General features: G+C 48.2%; 2 protein-coding genes across 9 annotated transcripts in view; both read right to left on the bottom strand.

Moving 5' to 3' along the window:
- LOC147261154 (voltage-gated inwardly rectifying potassium channel KCNH2-like) overlaps nucleotides 1–2133 on the bottom strand; it is a 64601-nt gene extending 62468 nt beyond the window's left edge. For all 5 annotated transcript variants that reach the window (XM_086203066.1, XM_086203067.1, XM_086203068.1 and 2 more), the window contains exon 1: nucleotides 1335–2133. In XM_086203066.1, coding sequence (XP_086059192.1) covers nucleotides 1335–1410 — 76 coding nt within the window. In that variant the 5' untranslated portion in view covers nucleotides 1411–2133. The remainder of the gene's footprint in view (nucleotides 1–1334) is intronic.
- Nucleotides 2134–2336: 203 nt separating this feature from the next.
- Nucleotides 2337–22514, bottom strand: LOC147261153 (choline transporter-like protein 5-A). 4 transcript variants are annotated; one of them, XM_086203072.1, is made up of 22 exons: nucleotides 22375–22514; nucleotides 16454–16502; nucleotides 15480–15553; nucleotides 14805–14889; nucleotides 14370–14454; nucleotides 13795–13923; nucleotides 13255–13315; nucleotides 12962–13085; nucleotides 12773–12856; nucleotides 11741–11853; nucleotides 11518–11649; nucleotides 8355–8454; nucleotides 8154–8246; nucleotides 7611–7698; nucleotides 7033–7301; nucleotides 6299–6393; nucleotides 6123–6226; nucleotides 5929–6002; nucleotides 5324–5394; nucleotides 5101–5189; nucleotides 4828–4912; nucleotides 2337–4667 (listed from the first exon to the last, which is right to left on the bottom strand). In XM_086203072.1, exons 1-22 carry the CDS (start codon nucleotides 22460–22462, stop codon nucleotides 4570–4572), a joined length of 2190 nt encoding a protein of 729 aa, XP_086059198.1. In that variant the 5' UTR covers nucleotides 22463–22514; the 3' UTR covers nucleotides 2337–4569. The 4 variants fall into 4 exon arrangements, with proteins under 4 accessions (XP_086059198.1, XP_086059201.1, XP_086059199.1 ...); XM_086203075.1 differs by lacking the exon at nucleotides 14805–14889 and having other exon boundaries at nucleotides 22375–22464; XM_086203073.1 differs by lacking the exons at nucleotides 16454–16502; nucleotides 22375–22514 and adding an exon at nucleotides 16189–16444.
- Nucleotides 22515–26001: the final 3487 nt, after the last annotated feature.

The following is a 26001-nucleotide window of genomic DNA, read 5'->3' as shown; positions in this document are numbered from 1 at the left end:
GTGTGGTCAAAGGGGGCGAGGCTTGTGTCACATGAAAGTGACACAAGCCAGGAGGAGAAACAGTCACAGCGAAAGAGAACCAGCTACAACACTGCATTTGAATGAATTCAGTTTGTTTTCCAGCACCTGGACGTGACACACTGAGGGGTCCTGTGTGGTCCCCTGAGGGGGCAGCCTGCTGCTGTCAAACATGATCGTCTCCACACGTGCAGCAGCAGCACATCATCACCTGCTCAGATTCTTGGCGTTCACTTGAAAACCATTTTAGAACAAATTCCCTCCAGCAGCCTGAAGCCTCCTCAGCGTGGGCTCCCAGGGGGCTCCAGCCCCAGCTTTGAGAGATGAGCAGCTTTCAAATATTCAGGTGAAAATTAGCACTAACAGATGTGAACTGATGGCTGGTGACATGCTGGGGATGTTTTCTGATCAGTCCCATAAGTTTTTAATTGGGAACTATTGATCAACTCCCTTTACTTAGTCTGCAGAAGAAACCACTGGACCTTTGATGCACTTGATTCCCCCACGATGGAGTCATCTCAATCATCTACATGTCTACACACACGTTTCCATCCCACTCGGTGATGTAGCACAACCAGCAGGTGAACGTCAGTGTGAGAGGTGATTCTGGACTGAAGCGCTGAGTCGACGGCTGCCAGCGTAACAGCAGTTATCACATGAACACGTGACGCTCATCAATTTTTGCTGCTTGTGGTGTGGCAGCGACAGGCTTCTCAGTAACACTGACACGTCAGCAGTACCAGCAGATAAGGCTCTGATGCCAGATATTTACTCTGTACGCAGTACATGTACACAGGTTTGTCTCTTTTTCTTGGCTCATTGTCTCATATCATGAAGAAACAAAGCAGTAAATATTCAAGTTACTGGCTTTTCCAGATGTTTACATGAGTTTTAAGTGTACATGGAATATATAAACCGTATCAACAGATTTTTTACATTGATAACATCACCATCTGTAGGCTGAAGGCCCAATCAGAGGCGTCGGCACAAACATCCAACATTCAGCATCGAAGGTGTGGATGAGCAAGTTGCTAAGTTACTAATCGGACAGCAGCCCTGACCACAGTACAGGGAAAATGTGAGTACTGCCTTTCACAGGACACTCTAGAGAGTTCAAATGCAGTAATATTCAATGCACTTTGAGTATCCCTCAGAAAACAAGTTTTATTGGTCTTCCCCTGAGTTCGTGGCTCTGTGACTGTGAGAAACTTGTTTCTCCACTGAGACGAGTCACACTTGGATGCTGTTTCCTTCATGTTGTAAAAACTGATAACACTGAATCACGTGGGTCAAGAACCGGAGCTCCGTCTACTCACTCTGGCCCTCGAACTTGCGGATGATGGTGTCCAGGAAGGTGTTCTGGGGCGCCACATGCCCTCGTCTCACCGGCATGGTTCCGACTGGCTGCTGAGCCTCCCTCGGCTCCGGTCGGTTGAAACCCGAACTGTTCCGATCTGCCTTGTACACAGAAGTTGTTTCCAGGATCTTTGCGTGTTGCGGGGTGCAAAAGTTCTGAGACAGAAGTGCGAGATTTCCTCTCCTCCTCCTCTCTCTCTCTCTCCACAGCTTTGCTACCCAGACCCGCCCATAACCCGAATCCTAGTCGCTGATTGGTCCTCCCAACAGGTGGGCTACCACCACATTTCTTCTAAAAGCACACTACTCCCAGAGGAGTAATAGTACAAGACATCATGGAGTACTACTGATCTTCATCCAGCACGACTGCCGTCCACAGACAGGAGGAGTGCTGGACGCTGGCGCGAGCCCCAGCAGCTCAGGAGCCATCAGGAGCCTCACCTTCACGTCACAAGGCTCGGCTCCATGTCTCATTTATTCCCCGTGTATGAACATGTAGACAGTGTATATACATGTGTGTATAGAGGCGCGCGCGCACACACGCACACACACACAAACACACGTGCAGGAGGGGAGCAGAGCCAGTGGTCACTAGAGCTGTGACGGGCTCAGCGAAACGTTCTTAACCAAAACCAACACAACAGCGGCATCGTGAGAGAACATGGAGCATCAGCTGCCCCCAGGGATGCAGCAGTACCAGCACCAGCAGCTTACAGCCCAGACATCCTGGAACTGCAGACATGAAATACTGCAATACACCATCAGAGGGCACTCTAGGAGCACAAATCGTTCCTGTGGTGACTGTCGTGTCAAGTGTGGTTCTCAGTGAGAGACCGAGACTGAGATCGCCACAAGCACACAGAGGGGCGTGGCAACTACAACACGCATGAGCAGAGAAAACTTCCACCATTGGAGATTTTCATGGTTTCAATTTAATGAGCACTTGAAATTAAAAGACTTTGACCAGACGTGGGATTTGAACCCTCAACCTTTGCTCCCATGAGATCCAGGCACTTCTAACCAGCTGACGTGAGACTTAAGGAGTTTTTCTGCTGTAACGTCTGGAGTGAGACGCTGTCAGTGTCTGAAATGAAAGAGTCACAAGGTCTGAAGTCTGAAAGGTAAATCGGAGGTTTTGGTTGGCTGAAAAATGAGGATCTCTGGAGAGATGGTTCGGCATTTGAGTCTCCTCCAGGGTTCCTGCTCACATCCCCAGAACCTCTCCATGGTTCCTGGTCCTGGGATTAGAAACAGGCGTCCGTTTATTGGGAAAAGGTTTTGAGAGACTGAAATTTCAGATTTGAGAGTTTGACAAGTAACTTCATCAATATTCAACAAGCCAGATGATGGCGCGAGGACCCGATGCACCCCTTAAAGAGAATATGAGATCAGATCAAATGAGATTAGATTAGATCAGATTAGGGGACTAGCCACAATAATTTGGGACTTGTTAGACCCTAGCCTGTGTTTAAAGTTCCAAAAGAACGTGTATCACCTGGTACACAGAGCTCAGAGCTATAAGTATACAGTACATATACTGTACATAAACACACACACACACTCTCTCACACACATACAATGTCTCACACACACACAGTCCAGCTTAATCTGGCCGTGAAACGTGGTTCACATTCATGTATCAAACATCACTTCTTACTGACTCCAGAATGCAGGAAGCACCAGCTACGCGTTTTTAGCTTGAAGCTAACAGAGGCTGACGGCTCGCGACAGCTAGATGGCCCAGAAGTAAAGTTCATGAACTCTCCAGGTCGTCTGGTGTCTCCAGGTCTTCTTAATCCAGATTCAGTACTCCACTACCGTTACCATGAAGGAGCGAGGGAGGGGGCTCAACTGAACGCTCCAGCTGGTCACAGCCAAGCGTTGGCCTACATGGGTCTGGTTCGTAGGTTCTTCAGTCCCAATAGCAGAGAAACACACGCTCATGGTGTCGATGACCTGCGCTGTAGAACCGATCCCTTCAGCCCGGCCCAACACGCCAAACACACAAGCAATACAAGACATGAGACGAAGGAGGCGTCAGTATTCACCGGTCCAGTTTACTCAACCAATCAGAACCTACGTCATGCAACTGCAGGAGGAGGAGCCACACAGCGTCGCTGGTGCTGAGAGGAAAACAGAGAAGAAGAAAGCAGGCGGTGCTGAAAACTGGAAATATCAGAAATGTCCAAGATGGAGCTTAGCGTGCTGGGCGACACGCAACCCATCCAGAAGAGAACCGGGCTTGATGGTTCATTAAGAACTCACTCCAAATACGTGTTTCCACTGTCGGAAAACTAAACCGGAAGCTTGCAGCTTCCCTGCCGCCGGCCGGCCGGGCCTCAGGCACCCGCAGCAGCCAAGGATGAGCTAAGACGGCTGGGTTTTGGCAACATTCAGGTGAGACTGATTTGAGCACATTTTAGATGCTTTGTGGGGTTTTGGAGGAGAAATGGAAAATCTAGTTCACAGTCTGGGCAGCAGGGGGCGTGGCTACTGCATATCTGCAGAAGAAGAAGTGAGTAGGGCGTGATCGGGATTTTCAAATATTTGTTAGATATTTAAAAGACCTGAAGAATCGTGTGACTATTCGTGGTCTGTTTTTTTATTTTAAAGTTTCTGGACCTTGAGGTGGATTTTAAGGAGTGGGAGGGGCAAGATGGCTGCCCCCGGCATGGCAGAGTTGATGTCACAGGATGCTGGCGAGGCTGGACCACTGACGATGATGTCATCACACTTAGTTACTGTTGTTTATCAGCCAAAGTCAGTCACTGAACAGCTCAGGGCTCTGAGGAACCCCAGATCCTCAGAGCTGCGGTCTAATGGATGAGCAACAGAACACAACACAACCCTGCCAGTTGCCAGGTAACGTAAGTACACCATGAAGCAGCAACGTCACTCAGACTGACTGTCATCAGTGCAGCAGCTTCCAGTTGTCAGTCGAACTGAAATATCCTCACTGAGTCGAGATGATGATGAAGGTTTTATTACACAGGGAAGATCATTCAGGTCCTGCTGGCGAGTGCTGGAGTTCAGGTTGACTTATGGTGCAAGTCTTCCTGTCCCCTGTGTCCCTTCAGAGCTGCCATTATCCTGAGGGCTTTTACGTGGGTGTTGGGTGCAGGGTCGCCCTCGAGTCCGTCCAGGCCTGTGTGTCCGACTGCAGCGGAGGAGGGGCAGGGTTTGGGGGTCTGGATCTCAGCTGGACTCGCTGGACTTGCCCAGAATTGTGTGCAGCTCTGGAGACATGAGGAACGGTTTCTCAGAGCTGCCATCGTTCCTCTCCAAGTCATCACCTGATTGAAGAAGAAGAAGAGGAGGAGTAGAAGAAGAAGAGGAGGAGTAGAAGAAGAGGAGGAGTAGAAGAAGAAGAAGAGTAGAAGAAGTAGTGAAAGTGAACTTGTGAGCTGTTGTGCTGCTTGTGTGCACTTTTTTTGATTTCTGTGTTGTACCTACAGAAGCAGAGGAAAAAGGTGTCGACACACGTGGCGTAGACACTGAAGAAACAATGAGCGATCAGATAGGCCCCGCCCACCACCGTCTGATGGCGATACAGCAGTTAGAGAACAAGAACGCTTACATGTCCTGACAGTTGGAAGCGTTTGAAAAAAGAAAATTTGATACATGAAAGATATAATTTTTATACATGCTGCCTCAAAAGGTCACTGTGACATGATTAGTGTGTGTGTGTGTGTGTGTGTGTGTGTGTGTGTGTGTGTGCGCACTGACCAATAGTGGGACCCAGTAGTAGTTGAGATTAGGAGCTTCTTCCTGGATAACAGGGATTTTTCTTGAGAAGAACAGGAATGCAATCAACCCTGACACACACACACACACACACACACACACACACACACACACACACACACACACACACACACACACACACATCCTGTTTATTCAAAAGTCACATCAAAGTGATCATCATATCAATAACCAATGTGTCTTTTACCAACTCCTCCTGCAATCAGCACTTTACCCAGAAACAACAGAAAGTCTGTCACTCTGTCCAGAACGGCAACCCTGTACAGGACACACACACACACACACACACACACACACACACACACACACACACACACACACACAAAACAGGTAAGGACTGGAACACAAGATGCTGTCCTGCTGGATTTGCTTCTAATGTCAGCAGCTGTGACCCGGCTCCTTGATGACGTCCTGGAATACTTCAACAGGACTTGTACTTTCCCTCTCCAGTACTCACAGAGGAGCTCTAGTTCCTTCTGAGTACTCCAGCGGTCAGAGGAAGCAGCTGAAACGGGAATGAGTACTGATTCTGTGTCCGTCGAGCCACTGCGGTACTCTACCGAGGGCAGCGCTGCTATCACAGTTAGTTAATGTTGCTGGGATCACTATGCTGGTCAGCATGTAAATGTTCTGACCCGCTAGAACCCCCTCTCAGCCTTACTGACCCTCCTACTCTTTCTCTCTAAATCCAGGTCAGAGTCCCGCAGCGCTGGAGGATGTGGTCACTAGCTGAGTGTTGAGGCTGCTGACCGACATGACATGGAGACACAGGAAGAGTCCACCGGGACCTACCTGACCACGTTCCTCATCAGGAGGAGGAAGGCCTCTCTGGCTGAGGTACAGAAGTTTTTACCATAGATCGCCACCTAGTGGACAAGAGACGGGCAATCACATGATGTACTGCCCTCAGTGTTCAGAAACTGTTTCGAATTTTAGGAGTAGGATTAGGATTTTTCGTGGCACTAACAAACGCTGCTTCTGCTCACCATGATGTAAGCGTTTCGGTTCATGTATCGTATGAATTTCTCCAAACACCAGAAGCAGCATCTCAGGCAGCACAGGAGGAACCTGGACAGGCTGTTGTCCACACCTTAACACACATGAACACCATGAGCCGGAGGGCACAAACTCCAGCAGCGTCTGAGTGTCTGCAGCTGACAACCTTTAAGTTTCTGCTCCAGGTATTCCAGGACGATCCGGACAAACTGGGCCACCGACAGAACCAGAGCTCCAAACGCCAAAGACCCCGTGTGATACCTGGGGAACACATGTTACTGTCTCTGGTTCTGCACGGAAGGAAAGCTTTATCATTTCTAGGAGCAAGATGACTCATTTTTGATGCTTTCAGCAGGCGTTTGAAGGGAGCATTGAAATCCACGTCTATAAATGAGCTGCAGTCAGAGTGAAGTCACCGAGTGTCTCTGCGGGACAAACGGTAAAATACAGTGACACAGAAACTGTGGCCAGTACAAACCTCCCCAAATCACAAAATACGACCAGGAATAAAACACAGATGAAGGACACAAGAAACCAGAGAGTAGAGTGTTAGTACACCTACAACACCTGATGGTATTCAGTCATGAGTACAGGCATTTTTCCACTAAGCTCTGCCTCTGAACTGCCTCCTTGACTCCTCTGTGTGGGTGTAGTTTAGCGTTCCCAGCCGGGGCAGTGGGCCCGTCGTACGCCGCCCACACAAGGAGATGTGGGGGGCCTTGTTTTTTGTTCCAGGACTTGATATTTGCAGCAGCCAACAGGACCACAGAGGGTACGGCACAACCACAACCACAACCACAACCACAACAGGTTACCAACACATGAGCAGATTCCCATGGAGCTGCCTCGGACCACAAGCTACATCAGTGGCATATGAAGGGCAAAACGACGTGTCCTGACCTGATCGCCCTGCTGAAGGATGAGAACAGCGGACAGGGAGGGACATCCTGAGGCTTCCTCCTGGCCCAGTAGTAGCTGGCAAATGTCCCGGCCAGAGTGCATTGCTCCAGGGCCAAGCAGAAGTTGACCATCCAGAGAAAGATCAGCAGGTTGGCGAGCTGCAGCAGGAAGAGGTGATGGTGGTAGAATGTCTCGCCACCGTAGAAGGCAAACAGACACTGCGAGCCCAGGCAGGACTCTGTCCTGGAGACGTTGCTTAGGGAGAAATTCTGAGCAGTGAGGGAAGAAACGGGAGAGTACAGCTTAAGATTTACGAAATGTACCAAAACCAGCATCAAGAAACAGTCTGAACGGTGGTTAAGTCAACACAACTTTGTTCTGTTCATTGTTTTATTTCATGTCACAATTCAATCAAAACAGTTGATAACGAAAAAAAGGTAGAAACAAAAGCAGGATTGAAGAACGAATGCTCTGAATTAACCCATGGAAATTCAGCTTTAGCTGGTGGGCTAACGGTAACGTGCTAACGGTTCAACCTGTCAGTGATCTGTGATCAAAACATGCAGGAAATGAAGTACCTGAGGGACGCAGGTGCTGTTGGTATAGGGACAGTTCACATCAGGGGACATCACTTTGTAGACAGCTTCACCTGAGGACGCCAGGTAACTGGTTGATGGTGCTGGTTAAAGACAAACTAGCTCAAATCTTTGACTGGAGCTGCTCAAATCTAAAATCCATCCATCCATCCATTGTCTTCCACTTATTCCTATTAAGGGTCGCGGGGTGGGGGTGGAGAGGCGGGGGTTCTGGAGTACCAGAGAGAACCCACACAGGCACAGGGAGAACATGCAGACTCCACACAGAAAGATCCTGTGCCCGAGCCGGGACTCGAACCCAGAACCTTCTTGCTGTGAGGCGACAGTGCTGAACACTGCACCACCGTGCCACCTAAATATAAAATCCATTTATTATTTTGAATTATTGTGTTTAATTCTGTGGCTGCTGTTGTAGAATCAGAAATAGATGTTTTACTATCAGCGTGAATCTCAGCTCTAACATGGACGTATCAACAGTGCGTTCCTCTCTATTCTGCCGCCATGTGCGATGTGTGTGAAGGATACACAGCAGTCACAGCCCAGTAAGAGAAGCACAGCGTCAGCAGGAGGAAGGTGAAGATGGGATAGACGAGAGTGGACATCATGTGACCAATGGCCCTGCAACCAGAGACGGACCGTGAAAACCAGGAAGCAGAAAACTTCTATATCTATATTGTAATGACTTTTCAACCACGTCGTTTTAAACACTTCCATTGGCGTTCTTACTTGCTGGCCTCCCTGAGCAGCGCGATGGCCACCTTGACTCTTCTCCTCAGAAAGATGAGCATCAACAAGATGGAAGCTTCTGTCACTCCAAGGGACGCCACTGAGAATCGCCGCAACACAGAACCTGTCAAGGTGGGCTCACACACACTTGGGAGTGTTTGGTAGTGTCTCAAAAATAATATACTCCAAAAATAATCATATATACCACAAAAATAAACATATACACCACAAAAATAATCATATATACCACAAAATAATCATATACACAACAAAAATAATCATATATACATACTACAAAAATAATCATATGTACTACAAAAACAATTATATACACTACAAAAATAATGATATATACTACTTAAATAATGATATATACAACAAAAATAATCATATATACTACAAAAACAATCATTTGTATTTCAAAAATATGACAAAAATAGGGCTGCACGGTGGTGCAGTAGTTAGCACTGTGGCCTCACAGCAAGAAGGTTCCAGGTTCGAGTCCTGGCTCGGGCGTGGGATCTTTCTGTGTGGAGTCTCCATGTTCTCCCTGTTCCTGTGTGGGTTCTCTCCGGTACTCCAGCTTCCTCCCACAGTCCAAAGACATCAATTTGGGGACTAGGCTGATTGATACTCTAAATTTTTTGACCTTCATTTTTGGACCTAAACACCACAGGGACACACTCTTGAATCGGATCTCTACTCTAGATGGCATCACCCTAACTTCGAGTACAACTGCAAGGAACCTTGGGGTCATTTTTGACCAGGACCTTTCCTTCAGCTCCCACATAAAGCATGTGACTAGGACCGCCTTCTTCCATCTGCGAAGTATCGCTAAGATCAGGAATATCCTTTCCCAGAGTGATGCTGAAAAACTGGTGCATGCATTTATCACTTCTCGGCTGGACCACTGCAACTCTCTCCTGTCAGGATGTCCTAAATGCTCTCTAAAGAGTCTCCAGCTGGTCCAGAACGCTGCAGCGAGGGTTTTGATGGGAGTTAGAAGAGAGAACACATCTCTCCACTTTAGCTTCTCTCCTTCCTGTAGGATCTAGAATCCTTCTGCTGACTCATCAGGCTCTCAATGATGAAGCTCCATCCTATTTGAAAGAACTCATTAGTCCCTTCTGTCCGACCAGAGCACTCCGCTCCCAGAATGCAGGTCTTTTAGTGACTCCCAGTATCAATAAAAACAGACTGGGAGGTAGAGCCTTCAGGTACCGGGCTCCTTTACTGTGGAACCAGCTCTCTCCATGGGTCAGAGAGGCAGACACTTTAACTACGTTTAAGTCCAGGCTTAAGACCTTCCTCGATGACAGAGCCTTCAGTTAGGACTGGTTCAGGTAGCTCTGAACCATTGATAGCTATGCTGCTATAGGCTTAGACTGCTGGGTGACACATCAGGTTACATGGAGCCCTTCCCTCCTCTCCTCTCCTCTCCCCCTCTCTCCTCCTCTCCTCCCTGCACATTTTTGGAACTGTCATTACCACTACTTGTTGCACTTTGTAGTTTGGCCTTGGTGTCTCGCAGTCTCTCTGTGTTTCCACAGATCCACCAGAGCCCCGCCTGCATCGCCCCCCCCCCCCCCCCTTATTCCCTGGCGACCTGTCCAGGGTGAACCCCGCCTCTCGGCCGTTGACGCTGGGATAGGCTCCAGCCCCCCCCCGTGACCCTTACTAGTAAGGAATAAGCGGAAGATGACGATGGATGGATGACAAAAATAATCAATATTCATTGATTAGTCATCACCAAAACCATCAGCGATGATTATCACACAGACGTCCTCAGCATGACCGTGTTGACTGATATTAAAGAACTTTTCGCCATTTCCTTTTGTTTAGTAGAAAATACTTTTATTTAATTTTGTCAACATTTCTGAGGAGAGCTGCCCAAAGTAGAGGCTCAACCCCAAAAAAAGGCCTAATAATAAATTATTAAGTTACATTTGTTTAATAAAAACAAATAGGTTTAGAACAATTATACTAAGGGCCAGCAGGGCTCAGAGGTAGAGTGGCTGTCTAGCAACCGAAGGGTCGCTGGTTCAATCTCCACTTCCCCCAGTGACCATGTCCAAGTGTCCTTGAGCAAGATACTGAACCCCTAATTGCTCCTGATGGCCCTGTGATGGACTGGTGACCCGTCCAGGGTGAACCTGCCTCTCACACTATGCCAGCTGGGGTCGCTGTTGTCCTGTTACAGCTTGCAGGGAAGTGTAGACCAGCTGGACGAGGGAGTCTGTTTCTGAGTTTTAAACTCAGAATTCTCTGACTTTTCAACTTAGACAGTAACAAGCAACTACTACTATTATTTTAGCCCACAATTACGAATCAATATAAGCACATGGATTTCTGCATTTGTGTCTCTTTAGATGATGCCTTTGTTCATCAGGACTGATGCTGGTTTATCGCTGCTGACATCAACATTCGGGGTACAGAAGGACACAAGACCACGGACCACTGCATTACTGATCCTCACAGTGTGGATCTGAAGTACCCCTGGGGAGGCCTGCGTTCTTCCACCGTGGAGGAGTTCCTTCATCAAAAAGACGTTTGCAAAGAGTTTAAATCTCTGACGTCTACCTCCTTCCAGCTGGTCCTTTAGTCTCCAGTGGCCCTCACAGGCTGCTGAACAACAAATTACAGGAACAGCACCTATGCAGGACTTTGATCTCTCACCTCAGACTGAGGTCACTCACACAACAACAAGAGTGAGTCCATCACATTCTGCTCGGGGTTTCCTCCTTCCATAGCCCTCCAGGGCCCACGGCAGGCTGGGGGTTGTAGGTTGTGTGTTGTGTGCTGTATGTTGTATGTTGTAAGGTGTGTGCAGTATGTTGTGAGTTGCAAGGTGTGTGTTGTGTGTTGTATGTTGTAAGGTGTGTGTTGTACGTTGTGTGTTGTATGTTGTGTGTTGTATGGTGTGTGTTGTATGGTGTAAGGTGTGTTGTATGTTGTAAGGTGTGTTGTATGGTGTGTGTTGTGTGTATCCTATGCCATCTTGGCAGCGTGTCCTTACGTTTGCTACAGAAGCTGTCTGTGATTGTGAATGACATCAGAGGACAAACACACCAGGAAAGACTTGGACCTGCCACCATTTAAAGCGGCGGCCATGAGACTTTTCTGAATGACAGCATCTGACACAGCGATGACATCACACACTTACACAGAACCATCCAGGTTTGGCGGAGTTGCAGGTAGACGTGGAGATCCGTCTGCAGGCCCACTTCTACCAGGGCCACATCAGAGCCCGGTGTGTGTCTGAGCTGGGACAACTCCAAAGAGCAGTACCACATACCTACGCACACACACACACACACACACACACACACGTATTTATTGGAAAGCAAATGCGAAGCGTCCGTATGTGTTTGAGGCTCTGTGCTCACCGTAGGACAGCAGCAGGAGGACGGCAGCGAGGGTCGCCCACAGCAGGAGCCCAGCTGTGAACCTGAGCAGCAGGATGAAGACCAGGCTAACAGCCAAGGATATCAGAAGACCTCTGGGACACACACACACACACACACACACACACACACACACACACACACACACACACACACACACACACACACACCATGTACTACCAGAGTAAACACACACGTGATGTCACACCTGGTTAAACACAGAAACTCGTCAGGTCAGTTGAACCTCACTTCATGTGAACAGGATGAGTTGTTGCCAAGACCTGAAACACTCAGAAGTGTGAAACTGCGTTGATAACGCTGGCGTTGGGGGAGTTATCAACGTTCTTTAAGACCCTTTCATCTTCAGTGCATCAACCTTATTTGCTAAAGCAGCAAGGTGACACTGAGCAGTTGGGAGTTCTCCTCGTCCTGTTCCACATGCAGCCGGACCGCGAAGGAGCTTGAGAACCTTTCTCCTTTATATGCGCAGAGTTTTGTCACACGTAGGCTAAAAGCCTCAGAGGAGCTGGAAAATTTGGTTCTCATTTCAGTCATTTTTGAAACAGCACCACCTAGTGATGGATTGACAGAAATTCAGTACAGAGGTCTAGAACAACATGTAAATTCAGTCCAACTTCCATGTTACATCCAGCAGCCCACCGGAGCTCGGACGCCCTCGGGAGTCATCGTTCACCAGAATTCATTTCCCTACAACGGCCGTCACAGGACCAGCATCTGACCTCGAAAACTCACACAGGCAGATATCCACTACAGCAGGGGTGGGCAACCATGTGCCATGGAGGGCCGTGTGTGTGCAGGTGTTCCTTCCAACCCAACACTTTAACAGGTGATTCCACTCATTAACACACCTTCAGCCACAGAAGAGTGTTAATCAGTGGAATCACCTGTTAAAGTGTTGGGTTGGAAGGAACACCTGCACACACACGGCCCTCCATGGCACATGGTTCCCACCCCTGCACTACACTGTGTGTGCGTGTGTGTGTGTGTAGTTACATGAGTATCCATTTCCATGATTTGTTATAATCCTCCACGATCTTCCAGGCCAGCTCCTTCGTGTCCACTAGTCCTGTTATACTTCTGGAATTAAGAGAGGAAAGCAACTGCTGATAAATTGACACAGTTACGGAAAGAAAGAGGGAGACAGAAACAAACTGGTTCCAGTCATCAATGACACACACATACTTGGTGGCATCCTGGAGTTCGGTGACGCTGCGGGCCGTTTCCAGGGCGTCTGTGAACCTCGTCCTGTTAGCCACGGTCACCGTCCCATTGAGAGTGATGAGGTCTGGTAGACACCTCTGAAGGACTGGCGCGCATACACACACACACGCACGCACGCACACACGCACACACACACACACACACGCGCACACACACAGACTGAATTGTATGCAGAATTAAAAATGCTAAATCCTAACCCTGTCATGAGGTCACGCTGATGTGGCTCCTAACAAGCGAAGGTGCGTCACGCTTACATGGTCTACTTGGTACAATCATGGAGGGACAGTCCTCGTCGCGCAGCACCTGAGAAACTGGCTGTGAAAGAGCGAGCAGAAGAGACACGTGTGCACAGGTCAGAGAGGGTTGTCCACTAGAGGGAGACACAGGAGTGATTTACACTTGACTCATCCCACAAAGACCAGTCCTGCCCTGACCCAGTCCCGTGACCCGTCCCAGTCCTGCCCTGTCCCAGTCCCCTGACCCGTCCCAGTCCTGCCGTCCCAGTCCTGTGAACCGTCCCAGTCCGTGACCCCTCAGTAACAAGTCCAGCACATTACAGAAGCACAGGTGTCTGTGCTGGTGGTGGATGGAAGATTGCTGACTCGTCTTATTTTAGCTCAGCGGCGTCCATGTCTGCATCACCAGATTCACTCCTCACATGTTGCTGTTGACTTCTGCTGCTCTGGGTTTGTGTCTCAGATGTTCTAGTGATTTCACACCATTGAAGGTCACAGTAAGAACACGCAGACAGACGTGAATGTTCATCTGTGTGTGTGCACCCAGCAGCCTGGTACCTTGTCAGGGTTGTTAAAGCCGGGTTTACAGAAGCGTCTGTAGTACTGCCAATAGGTGGCGCTCAGTCTGTGCTGCAGCTGCATCTCAGTGTAGGTGGCAAACCTGTCGGGGCACTCAGACACACACATCTGGGACAAACAGGCTCACAGTCCTTAATCTCTCAAGTGAAAATATTCATACGTGTATAATCCACTAACACTTGAATCAGAGATTAAAACCAACAAATACTACACTTCCAGTTGGCCGCTAATGCGACCCAGCACAGATGAGAGCGAGGGAGTGGGTTCAACTGAATGAGCCAGCTGGTCACACATGGCGCAGCTAAGAGGCTAACTGAGATGCTGACTCAAATCAAAAAATGTCTTTGTGGATTACTGAGCATAAAGCTGGATTAAGAAGATGTGGATTATTAGCCATTAGCTTCAAGCATACATGAGTTTAGAGCACTAATGAGCATCGGCACTGCTGTGGAGTTTTATGGGAAAAGAAAAACACACCAACAAGACAAAGAGGAGAGAGTAGCAAGAATGAGTCTGCTGACGTGACGGGAGGATGAGGCCAGGACGAGTTCTACCTGAGTTGTGGGGCACTGAAGGTTGATGAGAATAGCAGGGTTGGCACATTTCAAGATGTTGAAGTAGAACAGAACGGACTTCTTTCTGCAACAAGAGGACAACACACTGGTCACAAAATGTTTCAGATCCCAGACATATTCATCCAAAAGCAGTGAGGTTAGCTGGCAGCTAGTTAGCATGAATCATTAGCATACCTGTGTAGCATGTGGACCAAACTGAACCTGGAGCAGCAGATTTTCTCTTTAAACAACAGAATTCTGGTTTACAGTGTGGGTTCAACCTGCACCTCCACTGGGAAAGGCTCAAATGTGTGTCTGGTGTCATGTGACATCAGGTGGGCTTCTAGCTGGTCCTGATTGATAGGTGACCGTAGCAGTGTTTCCTGTGTGAGAGGGTTTACTGGCCTTCACCTACGGAGTGTGATTCTGACTCACGCATTCAAAGTCCCCTTCTGACCACAAAACTGCCCGTAACTGTCCATGGGGTGGAGCACCTTCCTGGGGTCACCATGTAACCAGGCTGGACAGACACAGAATATTTCAGCGTGAACAACACGTATGTTCCCAGCTCCCGTTTCACAAGCTCAGCTACAAGGTCCAAGACATATTTTATACACAACTAGGGTTTCTCTCTCAAGTTGTGATGATAAATTCGTTGACATCTCTGTTAGTGAGCCCTTCCTTTGCCAGGACAGGCCCCCACCTGACAGGCGTGGCCTATCAGCAGCCTTGGACTGGTCACATGCCCCTCAGACATGTGGTGTCATTGCACAGCATGGTGATGAAGAGGTCACGAGCTTGGAACGAGCGCACACTTGCTGCAGGAGCTGTTGCCCATCAATGGAATGATCGTTTCACAACCATCAACCATCTCTGACATCACAAAAATCTGGTGGTAAACCTGCCTGGCCTCACCCCTGCAGGTCACATGGACTACAGGGTCACGTGTCTCACCAGTATAGGCTAAGATGGCGCAGCTCACAAGTAACTGAGTCTCACTGGGGAAGAGAAGTCGTTGTTGTTGAACACCTAAGGTCTAGCTGTGTGTGTGTGTGTGTGTGTGTGTGTGTGTGTGTGTGTGTGTGCGCGAGCGCAGGTGCGTGGACTCACCCACTATCCCGAGGGTGATATACAAGAGGATGACAATGGTGAAGATCAAGCAGCATAAGACATCAGTGCAGCTTCTATAGAAAAGAAAATAATGGATATGACAAAAGTAAGTTTGACAGGAGCGCCAGCAAACGTGTAACGATGACGACTGTGGTCAACGTTGGGCTTCAGAGGTGAGCGACCTCGCCATAAAGACGTGATGAGGGAGGGGACGATGAAGGAGGAAGAGACGAATGCCAGCAGACCCTTTCACAGACCTGAACAACAGATCTGGACCAGAACCCAACATGGACCGACGACGGTTTGTAATGTGCTGTATTTATGAATGCAGCTGGTTGTGTAGCGTTCTGTGTGTTTGTGTTGTGGCTGTGCTGGACCGCGTTCCACTGCTTATGAATCGCCTCTGGTTCATTTATTCTCTCAAAAGTTGCGACATTTCCAGTTTCAGCGACTCACAACTGAAGGAGTGAGAGAGAAATGAGCTGTTAAAGCTGCTGGTTGAAACCACATCACGAGAGACGAGAAGCCGTGTTCTCCAGCAGCGTCTCCAGCCCACGTGCCTCCACATGCTGACCTGAGCTCAGTGGGAGACTGACAGTGTTCAGCCTACGCAGAGCTGGACCGAGCCAAACGGGCCGGTTCAGGTGCAGCCATGCAGAACCACACTTTAATCCTACACTTGTTAAATCAAAGATCTTCTTTTTCCAACCTCTTCTTCAACTGCAAACATTCAAGGTCCGACCATGATCGCATACTGAGTGGAGCCGAGCCGCCCTGCTGGGCCACGGTGCTCAGGCCGACGGGTCGCTGCTGCTAGGTGTGATTCTGGGACAGAATTCCGAAGGATCTGAGTCCCAGCACAACGTAATTTCACCCTCAAGAGGTCAGCGAGGTCACATTTCTCATGGTGGGTCCCACTGGACAGGTGCCAGCGAGAGCAGAGCTTCCTGTGTAGCAGAGCTGGAGGCAGTTACCTCCTGGGGACTGGACCTCTGAAGGAGGGATCGAACTGATGGGGATCTCCTGCAGGAGACAAAGACAAGAAAGACTCTGTTGATGCCATCAGAAACGGATCCAGCCAGCACCTGCAGGGAGGAGATCGCTGAGGAGGAGGTGAGGATGAGGAGGTGAGGATGAGGAGGTGGTTGAGCTGATGAGGAGGTGGTTGAGCTGATGAGGAGGTGGTTGAGCTGATGAGGAGGTGAGGATGAGGAGGTGGTTGAGCTGATGAGGAGGTGAGGATGAGGAGGTGAGGATGAGGAGGTGGTTGAGCTGATGAGGAGGTGAGGATGAGGAGGTGAGGATGAGGAGGTGGTTGAGCTGATGAGGAGGTGAGGATGAGGAGGTGGTTGAGCTGATGAGGAGGTGAGGATGAGGAGGTAAGGATGAGGAGGTGGTTGAGCTGATGAGGAGGTGAGGATGAGGAGGTGAGGATGATGAGGTGGTTGAGCTGATGAGGAGGTGAGGATGAGGAAGTGGTTGAGCTGATGAGGAGGTGAGGATGAGGAAGTGGTTGAGCTGATGAGGAGGTGAGGATGAGGAGGTGGGGATGAGGAGGTGAGGATGAGGAGGTGGTTGAGCTGATGAGGAGGTGAGGATGAGGAGGTGAGGATGAGGAGGTGGTTGAGCTGATGAGGAGGTGGGGATGAGGAGCTGAGGATGAGGAGGTGGTTGAGCTGATGAGGAGGTGAGGATGAGGAAGTGGTTGAGCTGATGAGGAGGTGAGGATGAGGAGGTGGGGATGAGGAGGTGAGGATGAGGAGGTGAAGATGAGGAGGTGGTTGAGCTGATGAGGAGGTGGGGATGAGGAGCTGAGGATGAGGAGGTGGTTGAGCTGATGAGGAGGTGAGGATGAGGAGCTGAGGATGAGGAGGTGAGGATGAGGAGCTGAGGATGAGGAGGTGGTTGAGCTGATGAGGAGGTGAGGATGAGGAGCTGAGGATGAGGAGCTGAGGATGAGGAGGTGAGGATGAGGAGGTGGGGATGAGGAGGTGGGGATTATTTCACATCTTAAACCCATCAAGAAAACTTGGAGCCACAGAGATGACAAGTGATGAAATGGATTTATATACATCCCTCCCTCCATCATCCCTCCCTCCCTCCATCATCTCTCCCTCCCTCCATCATCTCTCCCTCCCTGGTGCTAAGCGCTAACAGGGTCAGTGAGCAGTCGGGGGACACAGTGGGTCTCTGGAGGGCTGACAGTCACGTAGCAGTTTCTCCTGCAGGACTCTGGTTCTGTTACACTGGAATGAGTTCATGTATGTGTGTTAGTGTGTATGTGAACATACATGAACGATGGGGTATACGTTAGTAGGTGTACATATATGTATATACAGTGTATGTTGGTATATATTTATACAATAGATATATTTTTCCTAGCTGCTTCTCTCAGGAGCGAGTTTCCTTTTCATCACTCTCTTAATTTCTCTCTCTCTCTCTCTCTCTCTCTCACACACACACACACACACACACACAGTCACAGCTTGCATGCATGTGTTTGTGGTTGGTGACATCATTGATTTAAAACTGTTACTGCCTTGTCCTTCCATATTTTGTTCTTTACTCTGAGTTTTTCTCATCAGTGCAGCTTCCCAACGTCTAACTGAGTGATCAGGGTTTCTTTCCCTCCACTCTCTCATTCCGTTCGTCTTTTCCAACTGTGCTCCGACGCCACCTCAACAGGTCCTGTCCAACCTACTGCTGCAGTTCGAACCACAGTTTCACTGACAACATTCTTCTTCTACTCCCACAAGCGGAGGTCATCAGGAGGTTTTTCCTGCATCTTTTTAAAAAGATTGTGCAGATAAGTTGCAGCAGGGTCAAAGTTGGGAGCAGCATCCACTGTGGTTCTGGACTGCTGAGCTCTGAGAAACCACACGAGGTCATAACTGAAATATTAAGGACTGGTTGTGTAATCAGACCAGGAATGGAAGCTTGCGTTCTTCAGGTGGTTGGTTTGTTGGTTCCATCCAAGACAAGAAAGAAGCTTCAGGTGTCGCAGCAGATCAGCGATGAAGACAATAAACAGGACTCCTACTGACAAGAAGTCACGACGACAGCAAGAAGAAGAGACAAGCAAAGCACAGAACACACGTAGCCACTGGCCAACCAATAAATACTGTACAAGTACCTCAAGTAGGAGTACCTCCTGAAGCAGAATAAGGAGGGCGGGGCAGACCACTACCGTGTATTTGTGACTATAATTAACCGCGTTCCAGTGACCGGCAGCAGCCATCAAGTTGGCCGTGCTGGAATTTGTCTAGGGATGACGAAGTACCAGCAAGTACAACTGGACTTCAGATACAGTCAGTAGTACTGTGTTTGGGCTCTGGCCCATACGTGACACTGCCTCCCGTACAAGAACGTCCCAGGGAACATGACCACCCTGCTTCCTGGTCCACTGTCACTGAGGTGAAGCCCAGCCTGGGACCACATTCCAGATTCAGGGTTCCAGGCTCCAGGTTGTAGAAAGATTTCCAGACCGTCACAGCAGCAGAAACGCCACCCCCCCCCCCCCCCCCCCACCGTAGGGTGCAACTGATTGCTCCACTGTTTTTGTGAAAGCTCTGTCTGCTAAACTGGATTTTTTCATATTTTCAGATTTATTTTAGTAGAAGTTAGAAAACCTGCAACCTTTACCTCCCAGTAACAGTCATGACATCACAAAATCGCTTGTGATGACATCACAAAATCGCTTGTGATGACATCACAAAATCGCTTGTGATGACATCACAAAATCGCTTGTGATGACATCACCAAATCGCTTGTGATGACATCACAAAATCGCTTGTGATGTCATTTAATCTCCATTTATAGGAATGACAGGAAACCAGGACCAGTCGGACGTCTCATCTGCTGGGTCTTTCTGAATAAGAACAGATTAGACATCTGCTGAAGAGCTGCTCCCATCTGAGCAGCCTCTGTCTGGTTTGATTGCTAATGCCTGAATAGTTGAGCCACGCCCCCTCTTCTCCAGAGCTCCAATCAGGAGCCACTTCCTGGTGATATAATAAAATAATAAAATCAAGAATAAATAGAAGATGAATACTTACAACAGAAAATAGAAAGTATCAGAATAAATTTATATCACCAATTACATAAATCTAATTTAATGAACACATTACATTTGTTAAATAGAAAAATGTTGTTTATTGCTGGGTTTCTTAGTATATTCTTAAATTTACCTTCATTTTTTTGATAACTGATCTTTGATTATTTCATTTTTACTGAGTCATTAACTGTTTAACAAGGCCGTGGTAGACAAGCAACACACACACACACAAAAACACACACACACACAGACAGACTGGTATACTTTCCTCAGACCTGCTTCCTGTGGATGGTCATGTGACCCTGGTGGCTGCCTGAATGACCTCATCTAATAGCATTAGAGAGCAGTAAGACTCTCCTGAGATTATCTCCTCCTTCTGCTGCCTGAAATAGACTCCGTCTGTCCTGTACCAGCGCTAGCACCAGCGCCAGCACCAGCACCAGTACCAGTGCCAGTACCAGCACCAGTGCCAGTACCAGCACCAGCGCCAGTACCAGCACCAGCACCAGCACCAGTACCAGTACCAGCGCCAGTACCAGTCCCAGTACCAGTGCCAGTACCAGCACTAGCGCCAATACCAGTACCAGTACCAGTACCATTACCTGTACCAGGTACAGCACCAGTACCAGTACCAGTACCTGTACCAGGAACAGCAACAGTACCAGCACCGTCCTGGTTCCACTGGCTAAGCAACCACACTGCCTCCTCCTTCCTCTACCCGGACAGACTCCTCCCACACACTCAAACTCAATGGCGCAACATCACCAAGGATCACGGCGTCCCTTTGTATTTGTACCTCGTCTATCCAAGTACTCTGTTTAGAGGGTCTTCAAATCATCATGAGGAAGAATCAAATCTTCGTCCAGCCCTGAAGAGCTGTTGATACCTGGTCATATCGTCTGTTTCTGACTACACAACTTTCACGTCAGTGTCACAAACCAAGCACAGAACTCTGACCAGGCACTGGAATCGTGTGATTGACAGCCTGGTTATTGACCATGTGACTCCTAAACAGATGGAGAAGATGGACGTTTCAGCCTGTTTGACTTTGTGGTGAGGCGATGAAGAGAAGCAGGAAACACAACTGACTCCAACGTGTCAACACAATAAAAGGAGCCACCATCAGCACAACCACACCAGCCGCGGCGTCTGAACCCTCCAGTTCTGTCTTGGTCCTGAGTCCATACACATTCACATGCTGTACGTGGATGTACAAGCTGCGGTAACATTATGGGACAGATGAAGTACTTCTGCTGGTGAAAACACGTGAATTAGTTGCCAAACTATCATCTCCAGGGAAGTTTTACCTCCAGCACTGCTGATGTGAATGCTGGTCTGAGGCCAGTTTCAGGGAACCACGCTGATACTGAGCTGTCAGCGTCCTCAGCTATTAGACCTGCTGTAACTTTCACGTATACAAAGTATGAAGTACTTCATAATTAACGCGATATTGCTGTAATGTCACTACATTGCTACTCAATCACTTTTTTCACCACAAAGGTTTGTACTGTTACTAAAGCAGTTACTTGGATGTCCACAATCACTGCCAGTGAGAACTCTCCTCTCTCTCCATCCTGGTTGTTGGAGTTTTACTGTCGTAGTCCCAGTTCTGACCTGAGATCAGTGTCCTGCATCACTCATCCATTAGAGCTGTCACTCAGCTGCCAGTGTGTCAGGCACGTGTGTGATCATGTTTTCATGTGTTTGACCTCTTTGACTTAAATCTACCAAATCAGTTAAAGTCGAGGGGCTGAAGACCTCATGATATCATCATCATCATCATCCCCCCCACTGAGGATTTCACTAGTGACAAGTGACTGACTAGTTACATGTGACTAGTTACTGTGAGTAGTTACATGTGACTAGTTACTGTGACTACTTACATGTGACTAGTTACTGTGACAGGTTACTGTGACTACTTACATGTGACTACTTACTGTGACTAGTTACTGTGACTAATTACTGTGGCTAGTTACTGTGACGAATTACTGTTACAAGTTGCATGTGACTACTTACTGTGACTAGTTACATTCGACTAGTTACATGTGAGTAGTTACTGTGACTAGTTACATGTGAGTAGTTACTGTGACTAGATACATGTGACTAGTTACAAGTGAGTAGTTACTGTGAGTAGTTACTGTGAGTAGTTATATGTGAGTAGGTACTGTGACTAGTTACATGTGACTAGTTACTGTGACTAGATACATGTGAGTAGTTACATGTGACTAGTTATATGTGAGTAGTTTCTGTGAGTAGTTACATGTGAGTAGTTACTGTGAGTACTTACATGTGAGTAATTACTGGACAAGTTACTATGAGTAGTTACATGTGACAGGTTACTGTGACTAGATACATGTGACTAGTTACTGTGACTAGTTACATGTGACTAGTTGCATGTGAGTAGTTTCTGTGAGTAGTTACATGTGAGTAGTTACTGTGAGTAGTTACTCTGACTAGATACATGTGACTAGTTACAAGTGAGTGGTTACTGTGAGTAGTTACATGTGACAGGTTACTGTGACTAGTTACTGTGACTAGTTACATGTGAGTAGTTACTATGACAAGTTACTGAGTAGTTCCATGTGAACAAGTTACTGTGACTAGTTACATGTGACTAGTTACTGTGACTAGTTCAGGTGAACATCAGTCATCAAACCAGTGACAGCTCGTGTATCAGTTCTCTGATGCAGCAACACTCAAAGGTTCGTCCCCGCGGTGCAGGTCCGGGACCGGGTTCTAATCTTCTCTTGGTGACATCAGAATAAACATGAATGCGCCTTCTACACTGACAACTTCTGAAAACCTCAGCTGCTCTCAGCCGTTAACGGCCGGGTAACTCACCGTAGAAGCGACCAGGCGGCGCCGCCCCGACGGCGGGCTCGCTCCGAACGGCGGCCGAGCTGCTCGGGATGTACCGGTTGGGGGCCATGTGGCGCGTGCTGCTACAAACAGAGAGACACGGGTCTGAGGACACGATTCATAGCTCTCTCCCTCCCTCCCTCTCTCTCGCTCCCTCTACCCCCCCCCCCCCCCCCCCCACGTCAATACTCACAAAGACTCGTGCGCTCTAAACACACGTCACGCCAAACTGGAAACTGACCAAAACCAACTGGTGCTTTCCACCAAACAGCAACAAAATCCACCTTCAGTGGAGAAGTACAACCAAAATACTTGGAATGTGTTTATTTTTTAACAAGATATTAAGAACGTGTGGACTGATGTTCAAATGAAACCTCATAATCCACTACTCACATGTTGCAGTACAACCACAACTCTTAAGTACAACCTCTCCAACCTGCTACGTCACAGTACTTAGAATGAATATTAATCTGCCCATTTGTGAATATTCTTCAGTGACGTATACCTGCTAGTAGTACTGGTACCCCTCATATGTAGAATTGTACCAGCACTATGAGCAGGGTTAGGAGAGAACCAGTGCTACTAGCAGGAATAGAATGATACCAGTACTACGAGCAGGAATAGAATGATACCAGTGCTACTCGCAGGAATAGAAAGATACCAGTAGTACTAGCAGGAATAGGATGATACCAGTACTACTAGCAGGGTCAGAGGTAAGTAGAACTACTTCGGGGTCAACCCAGGATTTTCTGTACTCACTATCACAAGGAGACCTAACTCCAGGCAGGTCAAGAGCTGAATGGTCAAAACACATACAAGCACCATTCACCCCATTCAGCGTGAACCATGGGGTCTGTCAGGGATCTGAACCATCAACACTTCTCATCCGTTTCAACTGTAAATGCTTTGGCCCCAAACCAGCAGCAGAGGGCAGCAGCGGCCCAAAATAGGGTCTCTTCACACTGCAGTACACTGACAATGAGACGAGTACTCATGTTTAGCTCTTCGACGTCATATGTTTCTTAACATAAGGTTCACCTGCATTTGGTTTGACCAAGAAACGTCATTGGTAGTATTCAGCCAAATCAGCGTTTTCTCAGAGAAAAGGCCAAAGATGCAAGAAGAAGAAGAACATGTGGAACATATGAGGTCCGTACACAGCCAGTCAGTGTCAGGCACTGGTGGTTGGCAGGAACTTTGGAGGAAGCTTCCGGCAAAACCTGTTGCTCCCTCATAACTGATCAGGTCTCAGCCTCTGTCTGCCTGGCTGGGCTGCAGGTGACAGAGGGAAGGTGTGAGCCACAGGGCTGGGAGCTTTTCAGAGCGACAGTGTGCTGTGAGAGTGTTGAATGGCTGGAATCAATAGCTCCTGAGCACAGGGGGGCTGAGTGCACCATCAGTGGACGGTTCTGATGGTATCGAGGTAGCCGGGATGGTCTTCTTGATGTGGGTCATAACAATAATCTAGGCAGGTCACAGATATCTGGGAGGAGCAGCTGATGAAGACCTGCAAACACATCGGCCAGCTCCTCTCAGCGGGCCCTGAGAGCGGCCCAGTGCCAGGACCAGCTGCCTTCTGTGGGCTTGTTCCCCTCAGAGCTGCGCACACCTCCACCCCTGAGGCCTGTGTACCCTCTTGGGTCTAAATCCCTCTGGGGATTCGTAAGGGATGAGAACTTCGAGGCAAGTGTAGACCTGGTTGAGCTCATCTGGCTGGCTGACTCTGCCGATATTCCCTGACGAGATGCAGACCTGCAGTGCAGCGGTGTGATATCCCTTCAGGCACAGCCTGTCCTGCCTCTTGGCCTCTCCAACAAATGCCTTCAAGCAAACAGGTATACATGGACTGCACTTCACCGTTGATCCAGGGATTCAGGTTCTGAAAGGCCTCATTGGATTTCTTGGGAACAACGTGCTCAATGCAGGGGCTGATAGGCCTGTCATAGCTGGACATCCTCCTCTGAGTCTACGGCTGCAGTTTTACGCAGGTCCCAGTTTGGACTATCAAAATAGTTGCCCAGCACTGCCGCCACACTAAAGGGGTTTTCTCAGTGGAGGAGCTGAGATGATAATCAATAATGAAGAAAATAAAAAATGAAGTTTCCCCCAAAATATCCAAATGTGAAGTCGGAGCCAGACAAGTCCAGTCTGACGTCTGAACAGCATCTATCGAACCTGCTAAAGTACACGGTGAGAGAACTTGGTGTGTAGGAAATGTGGCGAGACCCCCTTGCTCCTGTTATGGTGAATTTACAAGGTCCAACGATGGTAGAGAACAATCAATGAGAACGTTAAACTCATGCTGAGCCAGGAGACGATGTGCTAGAGGACCTGGACCCCTTTAGGGTTGATTCCTAAACACCAGTCAAAGGGGATGAACCACTCTAAGGATCAATGAGTCCTACTGACTTGTACCTACTGACTCATATGTCACGCGGGTCAGTAAAGTCTGTGTCAGGTTCTGATGAGAAATAGGCTGCTAGAGATTAGATTCAACTTCATTATCATCACACAGGTACAAGGACAAGAAATGCAGGTTACATCGAACCAGAAGTGCATAAACTGCTACTGAAGAATAATGTATGATATACGAATCTACAGGAGTGCAGGGCATGGAACGATGAGTAGATGTGTGTGTGCATGAGTGTCTGTCGCTGCAGGTTGGACTACAGATTGCAGTATGAAGAACTACAGTCCTAGTCTGTACCCACAGTACCTGATCAACATGGAGACAGGCTAGAGCAGAGACTGTGCATACATATGCACCTCTTGTTTGTCTTGAAAAGAGTCCAGAACAGAGAGGAAACAAAAAAATGGAATAACCCAGTTCAGGTAAAGGGAGATGAAAGGTTAGTCTTGAGTTTGCTTCTAAAAGTTAGCATGCTGGCTGCTGCCCTCAGGTCTTCAGGCCCGTCGTTCCACAGACGTGGGCTGTAGTAGTGGAGAGATTCCCTACCGTGGTTTTTCACCTGCTGGTTCTGGAGTTAGCAAACTAGTTAAAGTGTTGGCAGAGGACACGACCAGCTGAGGCATTCTGTTCAACCAGCTAGCTCATTCATGTTAGCGAAGAATCGGATAGGTGCTAGTTATTCTGCTTTGATGACAGTTTTTGTGGCTGAATGATAATTCTGGATTAAGGAAACCTGGTTCCTACAACAAAAAAGGCCTGGAGAGTCTGTTAGAGGATGTTCCTGTTGACCGGTTTATTATAATGAAATCACCGCAGAATCCTAGTTGGAGGCCTCCCAACCCTCCTCAGTCTGCTGCTTGCCTCAGGGTTATGAATGCAGCTGATTTATTTGTTTGCTCTTCCTTCTTTTTTGATTTGAACTGTATAACTCACTTGTATCTACGAGGAGGCTCAATGCTGTGCAGTTTTTGTGGGTGTGTGTTGTGTTTTCAACAGTAGTTGTGCTTAGCAACAAGTATTATATATTGTAGAGCTTTCTCACAGGGGTGAAGTTGTTTCCTGCTCTGATGCTCCTGGACTGTCCTCTCCTCTTCCCAGTAACAAATGTTCATGGCTCCAGATCACTATGGGATGATTCAGCTCGGGAAATCAGGTTGTCTTTTATCGGGGTCATCGTGGGTGTGATGGTGTGATGGTGG

The sequence above is a fragment of the Aulostomus chinensis genome, chromosome 5, assembly GCF_037954235.1.
Source record: "Aulostomus chinensis isolate RoL2024-O1b breed Wild chromosome 5, RoL_Achi_v1.0, whole genome shotgun sequence".
Classification (NCBI taxonomy): Eukaryota; Metazoa; Chordata; class Actinopteri; order Syngnathiformes; family Aulostomidae; genus Aulostomus; species Aulostomus chinensis.
The sequence above is the reverse complement of the archived record's forward strand: the minus strand, read 5'-3'. Positions and strand labels throughout refer to the sequence as shown.